The 19,445-nt window shown below is 43.0% G+C and overlaps 1 protein-coding gene across 9 annotated transcripts in view; it reads left to right on the top strand.

Moving 5' to 3' along the window:
* The window catches only part of FHOD3 (formin homology 2 domain containing 3), a 408,106-nt gene that overhangs the window by 237,240 nt on the left and 151,421 nt on the right, over nucleotides 1-19,445 (top strand). For all 9 annotated transcript variants that reach the window (XM_054694089.1, XM_054694088.1, XM_054694093.1 and 6 more), the window contains one exon: nucleotides 3,380-3,474. In XM_054694089.1, coding sequence (XP_054550064.1) covers nucleotides 3,380-3,474 — 95 coding nt within the window. The remainder of the gene's footprint in view (nucleotides 1-3,379; nucleotides 3,475-19,445) is intronic.

Here is a 19,445-nt window from a genome sequence, read left to right as displayed (position 1 = left end):
CAATCAGAAACCTGAATTCCATAAGACATGAACTTTCCGGTGGCTTAACTTCTCATGTGACTCATTAATAGAGTCTTAGAGGGAAATATATGGAAAGAAAACAGAGAAATTGAACTTAGCTTTTAAATCTTGGGTTATCTTGCCCTTTTGTAGCAGAGCCCTGACTTCTGTGCTCTCAGAGCCTGAGAATTTAGGGAAGAGACTTTCAACTTGGCTTTTCACCTAGGGGGAGGGTCCCCTGAATGGAGCTTCTAGAGGCTGAAGAGTTCACATCTCACTCAGAAGGTGATGCTAAAATCTGCCTCTGAATTGCTGCTCCAGAATAGGAAGTCAAATGGGCAAAGGACTGTGGTACACACTCCCCTTTCTCAGAGACCTGCCTGTTTTGGGAGGGGGAGGAGGAAAAAAAGGGGGAATAAGGAAAAAGGACAGATTAACTGAATTCTCACGGCTCTTCCCTGAAGTGAGGGCTGTAGCTTTCTGAAGAAGGGAGGCAAATGCCAAGAAAGATGACCTCGTAAAGTCTAAAAAATTGATAAAAGCCTCCTAAACACTATTCTATACAATTCTATTTAGTTCCTTTTAATTTACTTTTCCATTACAAAAGTAAAGTTGCTCATAATGGAGAACTTGGGAAAAAGAAAAAAGTAGGAAAAAATATATCCAAAGAACAACATCCAATCATAACACTTAATATTTCATGCATTTTCCTGTGCTGCTTTGTGTGGATATTTGAACATCAAAAAGAATTATACTTAAATTTTCTACTTTTAATTTATTTTATCAGAAATGTGAATAGGTTGGGGCACAGCTTTGTATGCATATGTGGAGTTCTAGAACTAAGTATTGTAGTATCAGTGAGTATCTCTGCTTCATCTTTTTTTCCCCTTCTTTAGCTTACTGTTAATTCCTTAGGATAGAGTCCCCAAATCACAGTGACTGGAGAGAAACCTGATGAGGACTTTCAGGCTCTGAGTACAGACATGGGAAAACCTATCTACCCTGGTTGGAGGTGGACTCTGCTGACTGGTAGCAGTTAGGCTTCGGGCACATTCCTTTACTTTTTTATTTTATTTTTTATTTTTTTAAAAAGATTTTATTTATTTTATGCATACAAGAGCTGGGGTACAGGTCAGAGGTGCAGGAGGTTGAGAGGATTCACCAGAGACAGTGGGGAGCAGAACAGGCAAACTGACTGAAGTACACTGCTGAGGAGAGCAGTGGTCGAGACAGGAGAGGTCTGCTGCGCCATGTGGGTTTCTCTCTGGCTAGCCAGGGATCAAACTGCAGAGGCTATGGGTTGCTTCATAGTGCGGTGCTTAACCCCTTGAGCCACCAGGGAGGCCCTCCTTTACTTTTCAAAGCCTTATTTTTCCCCTCTGTCAAATGGAGGTAAAATATCCAATGCACAGAAGTACTGTGTTAATAACATGTGTAAAGTTCCTGCTCTTAGGTACACTGTGGGCACCAAGTAAATGGTAATGACTTGGAGAATAATTGCAGCACTAAATAGCCTCATTTTAGGATCTATATCATTTTGCTCTGCCACCTGTAATGTATGGAGCTACTTGTTCAACCTCTCTGGCATTTGAGAGTTAATCATTTCTTTTGATAATACATTTGGCAGTTCAATAAAAAATGCTACCTCATTTTAATTTGCATTTTTTTGTGACAGTATGGGACTTTGTGTATTGTAAACCAGTTTGTGATCTCTTTCTTGAAATGCTTTGGGCCTTTTTCTATTGGCATTTAGTAGTTTCATATAAATTTGTATGAACTATTTATATACCAAATCATTTAGTTCTTTATCATACTTGCTATCATATGTCCATTTATCTATTATAATTTTGTATCAGTTTTTTTTATCATATATTACATATCTCTTATGGAGAAAGCACTTATAATTGTGACCTCTTCATAAATTCTGTAGATAAAATTAAGTCTCTAGTATTGTAAATAATGACAAAATTATGTATTCATTTCTAATTGTCCTGCTTATATTTTTCCTCATTATTAAATTTGTCTGAATTCTGTAGCAATGTTAAGTGCTCATAGAATTACTGGGCATCATTTTAAAACTATTCTTAATTTTAGTTGGAATAGCTACAATGTGTGTCACTATTAAATAGAATATTATCTGTTATTTCCCTAATTATACTGTTTGTGTCAAGAATATGGTCAATTTTTCAAACCTTGAATTTTTACATATTTAGGAGCGTACATAATTTTTCTCAGAAAGATTGTGCGGTTTTGTTATATGATCTTTTGTTGGATAGGGGATAATAATGGGCTTTCTAACATCACACAAATATTGATATTTGTATGCGTCAAATTAGAGTATACTCACTGTTTCATGGTTTTCTCTTTACAGCCAACACCATTTCACATAAACTGCTTCTTACAACCTATTAACTTGTATGCATGCATAATGCATAAAAGAAAGTATGAGAAAACATATCATCAACATATTAAGAAGGGTTATCATAAATGATGGAGTAATGAATTATTCTTAATTCTTACTCTACTATGTTCCAATTTTGTAAAAACAAGATGTCCTGCCATTGCCAGAAAAAAAATGGTTTGCCTAAAATTGTCAATGCCATGCTGATTAGCTATGGGTGAAATAAGATTTAGGTTAAATATAATTTAAGGAAGTCTACTTATAGAGTATGCAACTTCTGTTTGTTTATTATGGAGTCCAAATTATTTTGTACTAGGGAAGTTGAAAATTTTGAGTCATTTGTCAAAAAAAGGTAATAACATGACATATTTTTTCATAAATAATGACAATAAGTGGAAACTTTTTCTTGAAGAAATGATTTTTTTTAATGATTTCTGACTTAGCAGAGAATCTTTTGAAGGAATTAAAAATATTTAATACATATTTATCCTTTAGCAAAATGATTTAAATTGTATTAGCTCCGGCTGATTCCATCGAATCTGGGAACTCTCTGACCACAGCCTGGAGCACAAGGTTGCTTTTAGAGATTTCTTTTGTCCTCTTGGCCCCTGTGGGAGGCCACAGCCCAGTCACCATCTCAAGGATATCTTTGCCACGACTGGGGCTACACACAGATATAGAAACACAAAAACATGCATTTATACATCGAGGCGCACAAACAGCAATCACTGGATTTTGTGCCTTAATCACATCTTCTAGATGCCAGGAATAGACAGTGTCTGTCCTGATGTGGTCAACACTTTCACTGTGAAATGAGATCTAGCAAATTCCAGAGCTCAGGAAATTCTCTTCAGATTTGGTTCCTAATATACCATGTACTTAAAGTATAAATATCCAGTTGACATACTGATTCTCAAAGATTTATATTTACATAAAATAACGTAATGTGCTTTGCTTCTCTTTCTTTTTTTTCTGTAGCATTGGGCCAGATCATGTTGTATGTGGATGGGATGAACGGAGTAATAAACCACAATGAAACTATTCAGTGGCTCTACACTCTCATTGGGTCAAAGGTAAGAGTTACTGTTGAGCATTTGGCTCCACTTGCATGTCATACACCTTTCTATTACCCTTTCTGAGTTGGTTTTGCAAGAAAACAGCCCCATTCAATTTTTCTGCAGCCCTGTGACTATGCAAATAAGAACTGCTATTTTATAGGTACTAAAAATCCCAATGAAGGGTCATTGACAATGGGAAAAATACACTCATACTGCAAATAGCTAATGACTTTTTAGTACATTTCTACTTTTTCTTTTAAGGTTTAAAATTGGTGCTTTCTGCACCTCTGGTTTTTGATGTTTGGTTAAAACATAGGTATGGTATCAGTTTTACTTGCTTAATTTCACATTCCTATAATGTTCACTTACTTAAGTAGATACTTATATGTTGTACATTTGGAAATGCATATTCCTATACATTAGATGGAAGAAGTTGGTTCTTTCAACTCTACCATTAATTATTAAAGTAACCAACATTTATTAAAGATTTACCAGACACCATAGTAGGTGCTTTACAAGCATCTCTCCTTTAGTCCCCCTGATATTTTATGTAAGGTAAGTAATGTTATTCCCATTTGAGGGAGTAGTACTTGGTTGCGAGACACTGTTAACTACCCCCCCAGACCTTGGCACATGTCCACCTGGCCATGCCGTGCTGGTGAGATCCCCTGTCTGGAAGTGCTGCCCCGGGGAAGCAGTTACCTATTACCAGGAGTGTGCTAGAAGCTGGGCATGTCTCAGATGGGCCTGGATTCTGGCTGGAGGAGGGATTTGGAAAGAGTAAGAGGGAATTTTGTCCCGGCCAGGTACAAATGATCCAAGGTTGGTTTGGTGTGAGGTCAGCATTTGGGGTAAAGTGGGTGAAGCATAGTGCAGGAGAGCAAAGTGACTATAGTGGGCAACAGAGCCATACAGAGGGGTGTCTAGAGGGCCTGGTATGGAATTTGAGCCTGTGTTCAACAGATCGCAGAATCAGTGTAGTTTTTAGGCATCGTGTAGTAAGCCACATTGTTCCCCACCCCTGTATTCGCTGCCATCCCATCTTGAGCCAGCCTGTTGAGCTCAGTGGGCCCCAGCATCCTGTTCCCAGTGTTGGGCCACATCCCTTGACCTTGCTTCTCTCCTCCCTTGCTTCCCAGGGCATGGGCTGTGCTTGGGCAGGGGGGCGGTTATGTTTGGGGGAGACTTAGCTGGCTTTGTTGTGCCAAGAACAGATCTAGTTTGAGGTTGAACCCTCCTTTCAGGCTTGAGTCCTGGTGATTATGCTGTGTGGGTGGGAGGCCTTTCCTCTGGACGGCACTGGTGTGTGACACCCTCTGGACGCCTTCCAGATCCTTGCTTGACCCTCACATCTTCTCAATTTTCCTTTTCCCATTGTTACTGATGACAGACTCCCCCCCGCCCCCTATTTCATAATAGAAATAGCCGTGGTTTTTCTCCGGAGACTGAACATCTTTACTTCTTTTTTATTTGGCTTTGTTTTCTATGGAAAATGGAAACGACTCTTTTCAAACTGCTGTAGGTGACCTTACAGGCGGAGTGGAAAGCTGGACCTACTAGGCTGGGGTAGATTTCTATCTCATATCCTGTTTCAGTGTTTCCTTCCTTCTGCTGGGAGCCACTGCACTCCTCCCACCACCACCACAACCATCACATTAATTTGGAAGCTGCTCCCTCCCTAAGGCTCTCTGGATGGTTCTGAGGACCCCCAGAGCGGGGAGATAGGAAGAGATTTTGCAATAGAAATTGTCTTTTGGTCCATGTCCTGCTGATTGAAGACATTTTTATAACTTTTTGTGGTCAATGATAGAGCACCAACAACCAATCCCACTTCTCAAACGATATAAAGCCTAGCACGCTTACCACAGGACAAGGGGCAGTCTTAGCTCACCCCGTGTGTGTGCGTGTGTGTGTGTGTGTGTGTATGTGTATGTGTGTATGTACATCCATATACACTGTGTGGGGGTGTGTGTGTACACCTGGTGATGGGATCGGAGAAGGGAAAAGAAGATACAGAGAGCAAAGTCAAAGAGAAGAAGAAGGTGGCAAAAAGCAAGAGGAGAGATCATGGGGAAGAGAAAATGAGAAAAAGGAAACAGGCCTAACAGGAAAGCTTCGCTGCTTGGGAGATGGGAGGCAACCTGGAAGCGTCGGTATTGGCAATAGCATTCTGTCAATTTTTCTTGGGAATCCTTTTGTAAGAAAAATAACTGGAAAGGAACACAGGGAAATTCAGAAATTGTGTTTCTAAATATCATGAGAAATCATTAAGTGTTGAGCTGTCATGGGTTTGTAGAAACAACGCACCCTGCGTATCCCTCCTCGGGGCTCTTATCTATGGTGAGATATTTGCTTCCTCCCCAGTCCCTTGGGGCATCAGCTCAGGAGCGGTGCTGGCTTCTTTCTCCATCTTTTCCCCAAAGAAAGGTCCATAAAAGTATGGGGCTTCTGTATTCATCACCAGGCTGGTCACTGTGAGGACGAGGCAATAGAGCCAAGGAGCAGCCTAAGCCGTGGAGCCGGCAGTGCTGGCAGAAGGGGGCCAGGGCAAATACCACAGCCCATGGCCGCTCGCTGTGATGTCAGATGAGGGTCCCCCATGACCCTGCAGCGTATACTGAGTTCTAGGCTACTGGCTGGAATGAGCCGCAGCAGCAGCCACCGAGTTTATTTTCAGTCAAGTTCTAATGAGATATCACCACTTCTTTACAAAATAGTGTCTCCTGTCATTCCCCCCACAGCCTGCATCTGGATAGTGATAAATCTACAAGAAGAATGGAAATTCAACCTAAAACCCTGAGGTCTTGAGAGGGAAGCCTTAGTCCCCTCCTAGATGTACAGAATGGGAGATACAGACACAAGAGTTCGTCCCAATTCAAATTAAATTAGGTAGTCGGGAAAGCCAAGGGGTCTGGGTTTTCTTGATTAAGAGTCAGATTTCCCTGAACCTAAAAGTTTACCTTGAGATCTGGTTGTTTTTTCCTTAAACAGGCACAGAGTTGATAAATGAAACCCTGGATTAGAGAAAACCTTGTTGTCCTGTTTTCATAATTCTTCCTTTCCGTCCCTGAAAGGCACTAAGACGTGACTTCGTGGTCTGCCAGACAGCCATTATGCAATGCATATTTGCAGATACTTGAGACTCATAGCCAGAGGAGAAAATGATGCATTTGCAGCCAAATAACTACTTTTTTAAAGAAAGAAAAAAGTGTTTTCAATAGTGTTTGATTCTGCTTACAAAAACCCATCTTTAAACTCCCCAGGCCAAGGTAAGAAGCAGATACCCATCCCTTGACTTATCTATCACACTGTGGGGGGCTTTTCCTTCATGCATCTGGAAGTATAATTGATTGGGAGTAAGCTGATTCAGCTTTTGTCACCATAACAGAAAATCTGTCTCCCAAAATTTGTATGGATCCACTCTGGCCCCTGGAGTGCACAAGGCTTAGGGTCCTTGCAACTAGAAGGTCCCACCTCATTTCAGGTTCTCCAAGGACACCTCCTGATGTGGTCAGAGAATCTGCCCTCTCCAGTGCTGTCCACATTGGCTCCCTGCTCTATTTTTCTGTCAGCTCCTTGGAATCTAATTTTTCCAGCTGAATCCCAGGTTACTGATCACAGATGTCTAGACATCCCTTGTGCTTGTGTGGGGTGGACATGTTTCCCAATTCCCACTTAGCCCCAGCGTCTAAAGCTGAGCTGAGGGCAGGCCAACGTGCAGTTCCCCTTTCTTTCTTTCTGTTTCTACACTCTCTCTCTCTCTCTCTCTCTCTCTCTCTCTCTCTCTCTCTCTCTCTCTCACTCACATACTCACACACACTCACTCACACTCACACTCTCACACTGGAGACACGGCTGAAAGTTTCTCATTAGGACAATAAGATGATGAGAAATAGCATATGGTATGTAGAATGGAGGATGAAAGGAGAAGAAATGGACAGAGATAGGAAGTGGCAGGCAGCAGTTTCCAAACCATGAGGTGGGGGGCTTACTCAAGAGTTGCTATGGAAACAGAACATCATGGAAACAGGAAGATATTTTGAGGAATAGCTTCTTAGGGTTGGATTTCTGGATGTAGAAAAATAAAAGCAGAATCAAAGAGGGTGCCAGAGTGTTGATTCTGGGCAGCTATGCATACGGCATTGGCTCTGCAGGAGCAGAGAGGTTCGAAGGGGCCTCCCTGGCAGAGGAGTTTTGGCATGCTGGTTTGAGAGGCAGACACTGTTCCCCAGAAGAGCTAAGCAGGTGCCTCCATGGTGCCAGTGCTCCATGAGGTGCTGGCTGTTTGTGAGGAGATTCAGTGAACCCCTTTATCCATCACCCCCATGCTCTCCTCTTAGATGATCCACACACCAGGGCGATCCAAAGCACTTCATGAGTTGCATAATATAAAATAATAGTCGTAGCCTTGAAGAGATGGCAAAGTCCTGTTAAAGATGCTCCTGACACTCAGCCATCACATCACTGATATTTCTAGAGGCAGCAGGAGTGCTGTTTCCTTCCAGCAGCTGTGTTCCTTGGGACCTGCAGTGGCCTCTGCCATTAAATAAATGTGCACTGCTGAAATAAACGCGCATTAAATAAATAAAAAACACACACAACCCTGTGGAAGCTTAGTTTTTAAAGGCAGTTACCATGCCATCCTGTCCAAGGTAAACTCGATGTTTCCACAGACAGCCCCTGAGGACCTAATTTGTAGTTCCTCATGCCTGTTACTAACTGTTCTGTCCATCTGGACAAGGAATAGTGATGTGGTAGCCTCCTGGGGTGTGACATTGTTGTTCTACACACCCCACTATGGTTCACGAGGCTTTTCAGCAGCAGTAGCCTTGGGTACTGGCTCAACTCTAGCTGATCATCCACTAACCTCCCAGGCTTTGTGCTCACACATCCCTGTGTGCCATCAGAGTCTCTGATAGATTGTTTCACTTCTAAATGCAGGGCTCTGCATTTTTTCCCACTGATTTCAGGGCAGAGTTCTGGCCTCTAGATAATTATGAATTTTTCCTGGGCCATTCATCTTGTAAACTATAAGTCCTGATTTTAATTAACATAAATTTAATAGGTAGAGCTTGTATGTCATTTGACCAACAGGTTGACAGAGGCCAAGAAGGCAGAAGCCATCTGCAGGTGGGTACCTGTGTCAGGGCATTTAGTATCATTTTGAAGCAGTGACTGGGAAGGTTCCTGGAAAATGTTCAGCCTGTTTCTTGAGTGAGTTCACATGCCTTCTGAAGGCAAGGTGTACTGCTTCTGGTGGTCTGTGTGGCACTTGGGGGACCAACACCCCCGCGTGATCTTTTAGAAAAGTGAAGATAGGAGCCTCCCGGATGGTACAGGAGGTTAAGTCTCAGCACTATGAAGCAATCTGCAGCCACTGCAGCACAAGTTCAATCCCTGGCCAGGGAGCTACCCACATGGCACAGCAGACCTCTCCTGTCTCGCTCACTGCTCCCCTCAGCAGTGTGTTTCAGTGAGTCTACTTGTTCTGCTCCCCACTATGTCTCTGGGTGAATCCTCTTACCACCCTCCCCCCGCCCCATATCTCTGGCCTACACCCCAGCTCTTGTATGCAGAAATAAAAAAATCTTTAAAAAAAAAAAGAAAAATGAAGATAATAATCCCCATGAAATGGGGGTAACATTAGCAAAGAATATGTAAAACACTGACCATTATGCCCACAAAGACATGCACAGTAATGTTAACTAACAACTCTTGCCATGAGTCTGCCAACCTCCCAGTGGTTAAAAAGGAGTCATGCTCACTTAGCCAGAAGGTGCTCATCTGGAATTTGCTGACTTGGTGTTTCTTCTCTTTTCTAAGTGCTCATGAAACATTCATCCCCAAATCTTCTGGAACATATGTCAGGGACTAATAGTGGATTTAGTAACATGTAGGATGCATGTTTTTAAGAAAATTAAATTATTTTGGTGAATTTTTTTGTTTCTAAAAGCCTAGTTTATATGCTGTGAATCCAAAATGTCTCTAAAATTAGTCTATTTAGCAATGTCCAGTGCAATTTAAAAATTTAAATTTCAAACTCACTTTTAACTTCAAGTCCCCAATTCAAAACAAATGGAATATCAGAGACCAAATTTATGAAGCAGTGGTTTTCAAGTCATTGACCATTAGGCAAGAAAGGACAATGTTCTCTGGGAGTAAAATTTTTGAACTTCACCTCTAATCCTTTTCTAGAAATTGGGACAATTACCTGTATAGACTTTGATAGCTCTTACTCTCTTAAAGATTATGAATTTTAATTTTATGTTGCTTGAGGCACCTGCATCATAACTTTTACACCATCAATTATTATGCTCAGTTATTCTCAACAGCATGGTGATTATTTTAACTCACATGTCAATGAACAAAAAATGAAAACAGTTTCCATTTTGCTATTATCTGTGTTCCTGTTCTCACTCATGGTGCATCCACTGTACTGCCAATTTCCCCAGGTCTTTAATGTATGCATCGTGGATCTTCACATTGGAAAACAGAGCTTGTGCACTTTAATTAGAACCATTTTACCTTGTTAAGATGGTCTTGCATCTGGCTTCTGTCCAAGAAAGGAAAACTGTAGACTTTTAAATGTTTCTTCTAATGACTGACATAAACATAGGTTTTGCATGGGTAAAATCTTTTGTTTGCTTTTTCTTCATGTTTTATTTTGGCAATTTCTGCAGACTTATCAAGTTAACTGACTCTTTGCTCAGCTCTATTTCCTTCTGCTGGATTTCATGCATGCTGCTCACCTATTTCACAAGAATCTTTAATAACATAGTCATTACGGTGAATTATGTCGTTCCAACATTGAGTCAAATTTGAGTCTGTTTCTGTTGATTGCTTTGTTTCTTGAAAGCTTTCATGCATTCCAGTGCATCTTGTAATTTTGGTTGAATGCTTGGTATTATGTGCAGGGCAGCACTGACCATAGTCAGTAGCTTTTATGCCTGGCAATGATCCAGCCGCCAGTGCTAGGCTATCAGGGGTGAGGTGGTCAGTCAGCTACTGCAGTCAGTTCGGTTTGGGTTTTGTTATTGAGGTGGTTATTCTCAGTACACCACCAGTTTCCAAGTTCCTGAAAGCCCTATCTTGTACTTAGGGTGAGGGCTGGTTGGCCGGCAGGTTTTTCAATGGTCCTTTTTCTCCCTTTAGAGCTTGGATGTATCTGAGCCTCAGAGAGGGTCTTTCTCCATGCTTATACCCCATCCCCTGGTGGTGACCTGTGCTAGTTGGTGCTTGCCAGCCTGGAGGGCACATGGGGTCTCTCTCATCTCTGTCCTGAATTAATCTTAAGCAGGGCCAAAGCCCCTGGGTCAAAACCCTGGGATGGGCTTTCTCAGTGATCTGCCCCTCCCTCAGTAGCAGGAGAACTATAAAGATCTGGATTTGCAATGGTTTTCAGCACCTAAAGCACAGTTTCATTTTCTTCCCTGTCTCTGACACCACCTGTAATGTGCCCTTCTCTGTGGCTTACAGCCTTCGTCTTGTAGAGAAGGTTCCAGGTGTGGGGTCCTGCCTTTACGTGGTGGTGGGTGGCTGCTCCTTCCTCCAGTGGGGCCATTGTGCTGGTTATTTGCCTGTGTGCTCCACACCTGGGGGATGTGCCCTCCCCTCCATCTTACTCTAGAGTGCCCTGAGGTGACTGGAGAGCACCTGCGGGCCGGTGGATGCCTCATCGTCTTAGTCTGCAGTCCCATGGGTTCTATTCTCGCAGAGCAGCCCATGTTCAGGTTTTCTTTATTAAAAATTTTTAATGGATTTATTTATGCATACAAGAACTGGAGCTCAGGCCAGAGGTGCAGGGGTGAGAGGACTCACTAGAGGCAGAGTGGGGAGCAGAACAGGTGGAGCCACTGAAAGACGCTGCTGAGAGGAGCAGCAGACAAGGCAGGAGAGGTCTGTTGCACCATGTGGCCAGGGATCAAACTCATGCTGCAGTGGAAGGTGATAGCTTGATAGTGATGACTTTAATCCCTGCACCACCAGGGAGGCCCCTATGCTCAGTTTTTAGAAATTTGTTAATGCTATGTTCTGAGTTTTTCTTGCTGCTTTGTGTGATCGCTCTCTCTTCCTCTACTTTGCCTCAGATGGACCATTGCTGGACCTACTCTTTCTTGGGGGCAGGAAAGGTGTCCTTGCATAGATGTTGGGCCTTGGGGTTGACCTGGAATACCCAGCTCTTGATGGACTGAAGAAAAGTTATAATTTTAATGATTATTTGACTTTTTCTTGTTAGCTTTGGAATAAAACTCTTAGCCGCTTTCTAAGTAAAAGCCAGAGGTCTGATTTTGTATATTTAAATACTCTTCAAAAATATTAAATGCCATGAGATCTGCTCAGCCAATAAATACTGTTAGATTTTTGTGTTTAATCCTTCCAAATAGCTTGAATTAATATGTATTTTATTAATAGAAATTTGGATTAAAGCTGATTTTCATGATGCAGTTGATAACATTGAAGAAAAGTCATAGCTGGAGTTTATTGATGGTATATGGAATCTTGATCTTAAAAATAACCTTTTAAAACTTTTACTGAATGTTTTCATAAGAGTAATATACTCTGTATAAAACTTCAGAAACACTAAGTAAAAAAAAAATCACCTGAAATGTTACAACATAAAGATTAATTTCATACTCTTCCTTCTGATTTTTCCTTGACTTTTCCTTATATAATTAACTCCAAATATGTTATGAGTATTTTCCTGTTTTATTGCAATATTTGAAGAACATGATATTAGGCTTGTGGAGGCCTCTAGGAACCAGCCCCAGAGTGGCTCTGCAGGCTTAGATGTGCCTCTGCCAGCAGCCTACCCCGTCCCCACAGCCTCTCCCGCTGCCACCACTTACCTGCCAACCTTCTCTCTCCCCCCACTCTGAGATGTGTGCTGCCTGCCAAACTCCTGCGAACAGCACGTTAACCATTCGTCAGGTTTAGCTGTTGTCCCCTGGCATGTTTCCAGGGCTGATTATTTACCAAAGAAAGTTCTTTTGCCTTGATTATTGCTCAGAAAAGAGTACTTGTCACTTTTTCACAGGCTTACATTTTATACCGCAGGGCAAGATGGAGATCCTTTAGCAGGAAGAATCAGTTTGGTCTGTGTGTTTCTTTGACTTCTTCCAGAAATAACATGTGTGATGATTTCCACAGCTATCCTGATCATGAGATTTGCATCTGAAAATGGGGGTGTCACTAACAGGAAAGCACCCAGCCTTGGATGGGTTCTCGCCTTCATTTTGCAAACATGATCAAGGTGTCTCCTCAGTCAGTATTCCTTAACAATGATGGAGGGGATTTATGGTTTCTTTTATCATCTAGTTTTTCATAATTGTGCATCCTAAGGGAAAGCAAGCAAAGTGCATAATCTCTGGTCTTTTATCCATTATTCTTTAAGGAAACTTCCTGCAAAGTCCCCGGATTTTTAGCTCACTAGAAGAAAATGTTTATAATATCATTATTTTGATATTTAGTTGTTTTGAGCAGTGTGCTGTATTTCACATTCTGCAAGATTTCTTATCCATTAACTGGTAAAAACTGAAAAGGTTCACAGTCTCACATTTGAGACTACATTTATCATAAAGTTGGTGCCCTTCCTGGAAATTGCATGGGGTGCTAAAGAGGTGGCCATCAACCCTGCAGCCATAGTACCTGGATGTGGGGCAGGTGACCTCCTGTCCTGGCAAATGTGCCCACTCTTGTTTCTACACTCCTCTCACAGTAACACCTGACAACGTAGGTCCCGAGTTCTATACTTAGGAAATGCAGGTTTTTATGGAAGGGGAGAGATTGAGAATTGGAGGTTTCTGCTGGACTGTTTGGTGACCAGTTAAAAAGACTTTAGGGACCATTCTGAATTTCAGTGTATGTCATTGGAAAAAAATGTTTAAATAAAAAGTTCGTGAAGATAAGTACCTTAAGCACTTGAATCTTCTTCTTCTTTTTTTTTTTTTTTTTTTTTTTGTGAATACTCAGCATATTCTTAGCTCTGGTAAACTTGCACAGTGTGGCAAAGCTTTATAGATCAAATTATCTTACCGATTTCCAATTCGGTTTTAATAAGCAACATCCACTTCTATAACATATATTTATGCTTTTTTAGTGGAAAATGAAACAAATGGAGTGGAGCATGTTTTTCTAACTCCCTTTGTAATTTAAATCCTGAGGTTTGAAAATTGTTTTCTTTTTATGGTTGTTGAATTTTTAGAAGAATAGGAATTTAGAATTTTTTTGGAATCCTTTTATTTCTACTTAATAAGCAGCATATTTGACCTTCTGAGTGTAGTTCTTGTGTTTCTCTAAGTGCAATAAAACATCAAGGGAGTTCCAGTTGGCTTTTAAGTGAAAAATTATTGAGAAACTCCCTTTTATTCCTTTTCCATACATCTGGCAGTTACCTTTTACCTAAAACCTGGACACCCAGGTTCTGTACAGACTGACCCCACAGCCTCCCTGTGTGGTGACTCTGAAAATTAAATGAAAAAATAAAAGCACTGTGTCAACACTATCTTGCTACCCCTCTCTCCAGCCCAGCTTCCTGGCACAGAGGTGACACTGGAGCCCCGAGTTGTTTATGGAATCTGGAGGTTTAGTCTCAGGACTTGACCTGACAAATATTATATCCCTGAGTCAAAGACATCTTTATTCCTCTGGAGGCAGGACCACTATTTTTTTTTTTCAATGCTGAGTAGGAACAGAGAGTGCAATTAATAGCTGCAGCAGAAAGTAAATTTCAGGCCAAGCACCCCCCAAAATGTTCTAAATAAGAGAAGCACAACAGTTCACAGCTGGCTACGTGCTCTTGTCCTCTCACACAGGAGTTTCTCTAGTTCCTGGTGTATGCTGTGATTTAGCTGTGTGTTTTAAAGCCATGTAGCACATAATTTATTATAACAGATGGCATTAAAATAGAATGCATTCCCTAGAATGTAATTACAGAAAAAGCAGGTGATACGCAGACCAAAGGCTGAATCTAGACCCCCTCCGCCCCCCACCCCTGCTCCCAGTGTGTGTCCTTTAGCCCTACGGAAGTGGGATTATTTGCATGAGCAGGTACTGGAAGAACATTGCAAGGCTCTGCTCCTGGAAGCCCAGGAGGGCTGCCTGGCTTTGCTCCGAGCTATCTGACCACCTCCCCTCCCCATGAGATGGGCTGTCCTCTAGGGAGCACTCTCTCTCTCAGCACCTGGATTCTGCAGGCCTCTGGTGTGGGAGAAACTCTCAGGTGAGTGGTGTGGTGATGTCCCAGGCCTTCTCTCAAGCTAGATGACCATCTCTTTGGAGGCAGGGCAGGGCTTCCTTACTACCTCACAGAATCTCGCAGGTGCTGGGCGCCTTTAAAGTCCTCAAGACAATGTTGAAAGTAGAATGAGAGCCTCTTGGACTAGGAACGACTTTAAATGGGACTGGCCAGTCCACCCCCATCCAGATTCTGAATTCCTTCTGCAGCAGCCTTAGCAAGTGGCCACTCAGGACCTCCAGGTGTCATCCTGTGTCTTTGGCTGACTCCATGTTGAGGCTGACTCTGAGGCTGACTCCATGTTGCCCTGTACACTTTTAAGTGTTTGGTAACTGGTTGTTTTATCTTCCTATGTGATCCATGAGCCATAGGAATGAGAATCAATTCTTACTGATTTTCCTTTGCTGCTAGAAAGATGGGCAGGTGTTTGAACCTGTAAGTCACTGCAATGAAACTCTTCATTAGAACATGAAGGAATCCAGGCAGTCCTGAACTCAGTGTGATTGGAATGCCGCGGCCATGGCCCTTTGAGGCTCTGTCAGCACCGAGCTGGGCAGTGGTGCTGCACGTGTGCAGCTGTGCCCACCTGCTCATTCGCCACCCATGCTCTTGCCACCTCCTGACCTGTCACTGTCCTCTGTTCTGCCCCTTCTCAGTGAATGTGGGCTGGGAATCTCAATAGTCAGTCTGGTTCGAATGCACCTACAATGAGTGCAAATGGCACCAACATTGGATTTTTTAAGAGCTTTGAGATGAGCAGTGTGTGTGGACTTGGAGGAATGAATATCTGGCTTCACTGTGGCTTTTTCAAGGCTTTGGTGGGTTTTGACAGCATTCCAGATACTTGAGGTCATCAAATCAAGTGATTTCTGGATAGCTGAGCATGTGTAGAATTCTTTTATGGCCTTTTATTACTTTCAAGTCTATGCAGTAAAGCTAATAAGGTATTTCTGATGAGGAGTCCTGCTGGACATATTTTGATGATTAGTTAGGACATGTTTGCAATTAGTACCAGGCATTTTCCTAAAATTATTATTCTAGTGTCTTCTTATGTTTTTCTAAAGTAGTTTATCTAATACGTTTGTTATTAATTTTAAAAAGGAAGCCTCCCAAATGTACATAAACATAAATTTAGACTCAGTAGGAGCCAAGTTCATAGAAAACTAAAATAATGAATCAGAAGAGTTGGGGGATATTTTTTTTAAATAAAATTGCAGTGTGGAAAGTGGTCTAAACAGATTTTTAAATCAGAGAGGAAAAAGATATGAATAGGAATGTTGAGAGCAATAGAAAAATAAGAGTTTGCTAGAAAAGAGTGGTTTCTTAATTAGAGAACCACGCAAGGGTGGGTGGTTAAGGGCTCTGGGTTCATGGGACCATGTTGGCTGAGATTCGATGACCACAGAGATGCTCAGAAGGAAGCTTGATGTTTGGGCAGAAGGGGTCCTGCTGAGACCAGCTCATGGGGGGAGGGGTTGGACAGCAGCCAGGTTCTTTCCCAAGAAGGCATTTAGCAGATTCAAACCACATAATGATAGTCCTCCCACTGAGGAAGTCACCAAGCCTGGACTTGCTGGGTTGTTTTATTTACTTGAAGAAATTTCTTCAGCTCTCAACACACAAAGATAGCACAGTTCATTATGCCATACTTCCCCCTTCTGCCCTCAACCTTGTAGTTGTTGAGAAAAATACTCTGGAATTTAGTCTATTCCTAGTCAGTGAGCAGAGGACCAAATATGGGACTTGAGTGATGAAGGTGAAAAGCTTCTATCTTTAAACTGGTGGTCAAAGCTCTCTTGAGACTCATCACCCTGTGTGGTTAGGGCATGACCCTATGAGTGGCAGCCCAGGGCACCGCTTGTCCTCTGTACAGTTGTGAAGGGCCCCGGCTGTGCTGAGGAGGGCGACCGAGTGGAACATGGAAGCTGGACTCAGGGTGACTCGCTCCACACAATACAGTGGGGATGGATTTGAAGAGCCAGCCTCAGTGGGGGCACATGCCAGCCTGCCCCTCACATGCAATTCTGTGTGAGAATCTCCAGAGACTGCCTCTGCCACCAACTAGCTTACCTTCTGGTCAGTGCTTCAGAGGAACAGTGTACGTAGCAATTCCAGGATAAAGGATGTGAAGAAAATAAGAGAGTGATATTAGTGACCAGGGGCTCCTTTAGATGAAGCTGTCAGAAAGGCATTTCCCAGGAGGGGATGTTTTTTCTTAGACCACAAGCATAAGAAAAGGCAGGTCCCATGATGTCTGGTTAGGGAATAGCTAATGGGAAGACTCTAGATCACAAATAAGCTCTGCTATGTTAAAAACACATGGCCATGTGACTATTGAGGAGTAGCAGAGACCACTGGGTGGAAAGGGAATTGACAGGAGAGGTGGGTAGGGTGCTTGGCAGAGGCTGAGACACGGAGCCTGCAGGGGTGGGTTTCATCCCGCAGGACTGGGGAGTGTTTGGAGGACTGAGTGCACAGGTGCCCTCTGGCAGCAAGTTGGAGAATGGATTTTAGGGGGACAGACGTACTTAGGAGGCTTTTATGGTGCCCAGGATGAAAGTGGTAAGTGGATAGATTTAGGACCTCTCTTAAAGGAAGCGATCAAATTGGCAACTATGTTGATTGTGGGGAGGGGGTCAGGGAGGGAGGGTGCAGGCACCACTTGTGGATGGTGGAGTCTGGTACTTAGAGGGGACTGTGGCATGGACAAGTTGAAAGTGGGTAGTAGGAGGGAGGGAGTCTGAGTGAAAACCTGGAATTCTCTTTTGGCCACATTGAGTTGAGGGTGCCTATTAGTATCTTGAGTGAAGATGAGATGTCAGGGCTCAGGTTGTTGTGTAAACACCTGGCCCAGGATTTTGGTCAGGTCTGGAGAGCAACAGTTAGCATTGAGTCATAAATGGAATTTGAAGCCAAGAGACAGAGTGTGTGTGGAAAGAGAAGGAATAAGAGCCTGGGAGTGAACTCTGAAGGTCTTCCCACACCCAGAATGTGAACACCGTAGAAGAAAGGAGCAAAAGAATGGCCACTGAGGTAGCAGGCAGGTCTGACATGGTGAGCTAGAATAATTTCTGCCAAGAGCAACTGATTGTGTCAACTGCTATTGAGAGTTGAGCTAAAATGATCCAGAAAAGTAACTGTTGGATTTAACAATGTGGAGGCCATTGGATACCTGACAGGAGTGATTTCATTTGTGTAATGGCTGAAGAACCAATGGGAAGTGAGTAAATAGAGCCAGGGATTGTAGCAACTCATTTAAGTTCTCCTATTAAGGGGAGCTCAGGACACTGGCAGAGAAATGTGGAATCAAGAAAATGACAGATGGTTTACTAGTAAAGCAGGGCAAGGAAAGGCAAAAAAGGGTTGCAGTGTTTGCATGATTTTGGAGAAATGATGTGGTGTGGTGGCATTTAAGTTGTTCTTTTTGGAGTGAAGTCTATGCGAGTTGTGGATATTCTGCTGTGAGCAGTTGCCTCCAGGAGGCCCTGGTCTCCCTTGGACTGCATAGCAAACAAAGAACCTGTAACTGAGGCTTCAGAACCATGATGGTGGGTCATAGGTGCACAAGGAAGCAGCCGGCCTGGATTGGAAGAGAGACATTTGACTCGAGTACTCCACATAGCAGTCTCGATGGCCTGCCACATGCCATTCCAGGTCCTGCAGACACATTGCAAATCAGCTCGCTCTCCCCTTGAAATTGCCTCCTGCACATTATTGGGTTGGGATGTGCTGGTTGAACACCCAAAGGCAGGCTTGCTCTTTGTTGGAAGCAATATTTGAATACCTTTTCAGGAGGTAGTTGGTGTGTGAGTTCCTTGAGGAGGAGTTTCTTGGAAAGAAGTGGTGTCCAGGGGAGGGAGACTATGGATGAAGTGTCATTGCAGCAGCCTGGTGGGGAAGGGCAGGAGCTGGACGTCCCAGGTTGCAGCAGCCTCAGGACTGGCTGAACTTGAGTGGGGAGGTTTAGGAATTTCTTGGTGCGGGTAACCTATGACCTGTGTCAAGCAGGCCCCTAGACTGTGTGGCTCCTCACAAAGGCTGTGCCTGGACCCAGTACCTCCAGGTTTTGGGCTCCAGGCTGCCCTCTCTGCTCAGTTTTAAGACCAAGCCTTGGTTGAGATTCCTGCTTACCTAGACCAGCTGTTGTGAACTTGGGCAAATCATTTAACTTGCTCTTCCTGCTTCTTTGCTAGAAGCGAGGATTATGATCATCCCTCCCTTACCACATTGTAGTCTGGATAACATGCAGCTGACTGGGTGAATGCTACTTTACTTGTTGAGCAGCCACCAGTGTGAAAGCTCTAGGGCAAAAGCTCCTGGGTCCAAAAGAAACCTGCTTCTAGTTCCAGCTGTGTGATCCTGGGCTACTCTGTGCCTTAGTTTCCCGATCTGTGCAATGGGGATAGTACTAAAATCTGCCTCCTGAGGCACCCTAGGAGGGAATCTGTGTGGTGGCTGAAAAGAGTGACCAGGCAAAGCCAGAGCTGGTGTCAGCTGCTGTGAGGACGACGCCCTTGTGTCTGCAGCTACGTGATGATTTTCTTTTCTTCATTTTTTAAATTTAAATTTTATTTTTATATTCCCCATACAATTGCAACCCCCTTATTTTGACCCCAATCCCTCCTTTCCCCGCCCCCCACCCCCCAGAGTGTGTCTCTGGTTCATAGTTGTTTGTTGATTTTGATATTTTCTTTCTTATAGTTTTTCTTTTTCCTGATCCCTTATTTAAGTTTTCTAGATTCCTGCTATGAGT

Source organism: Talpa occidentalis, unplaced genomic scaffold (genome assembly GCF_014898055.3).
Source record: "Talpa occidentalis isolate TD23 unplaced genomic scaffold, MPIMG_talOcc4v2.1 talOcc4.13, whole genome shotgun sequence".
Lineage (NCBI taxonomy): Eukaryota > Metazoa > Chordata > Mammalia > Eulipotyphla > Talpidae > Talpa > Talpa occidentalis.
Note: the sequence above shows the minus strand (reverse complement) of the source record. Positions and strands in the feature narration are given on the sequence as shown.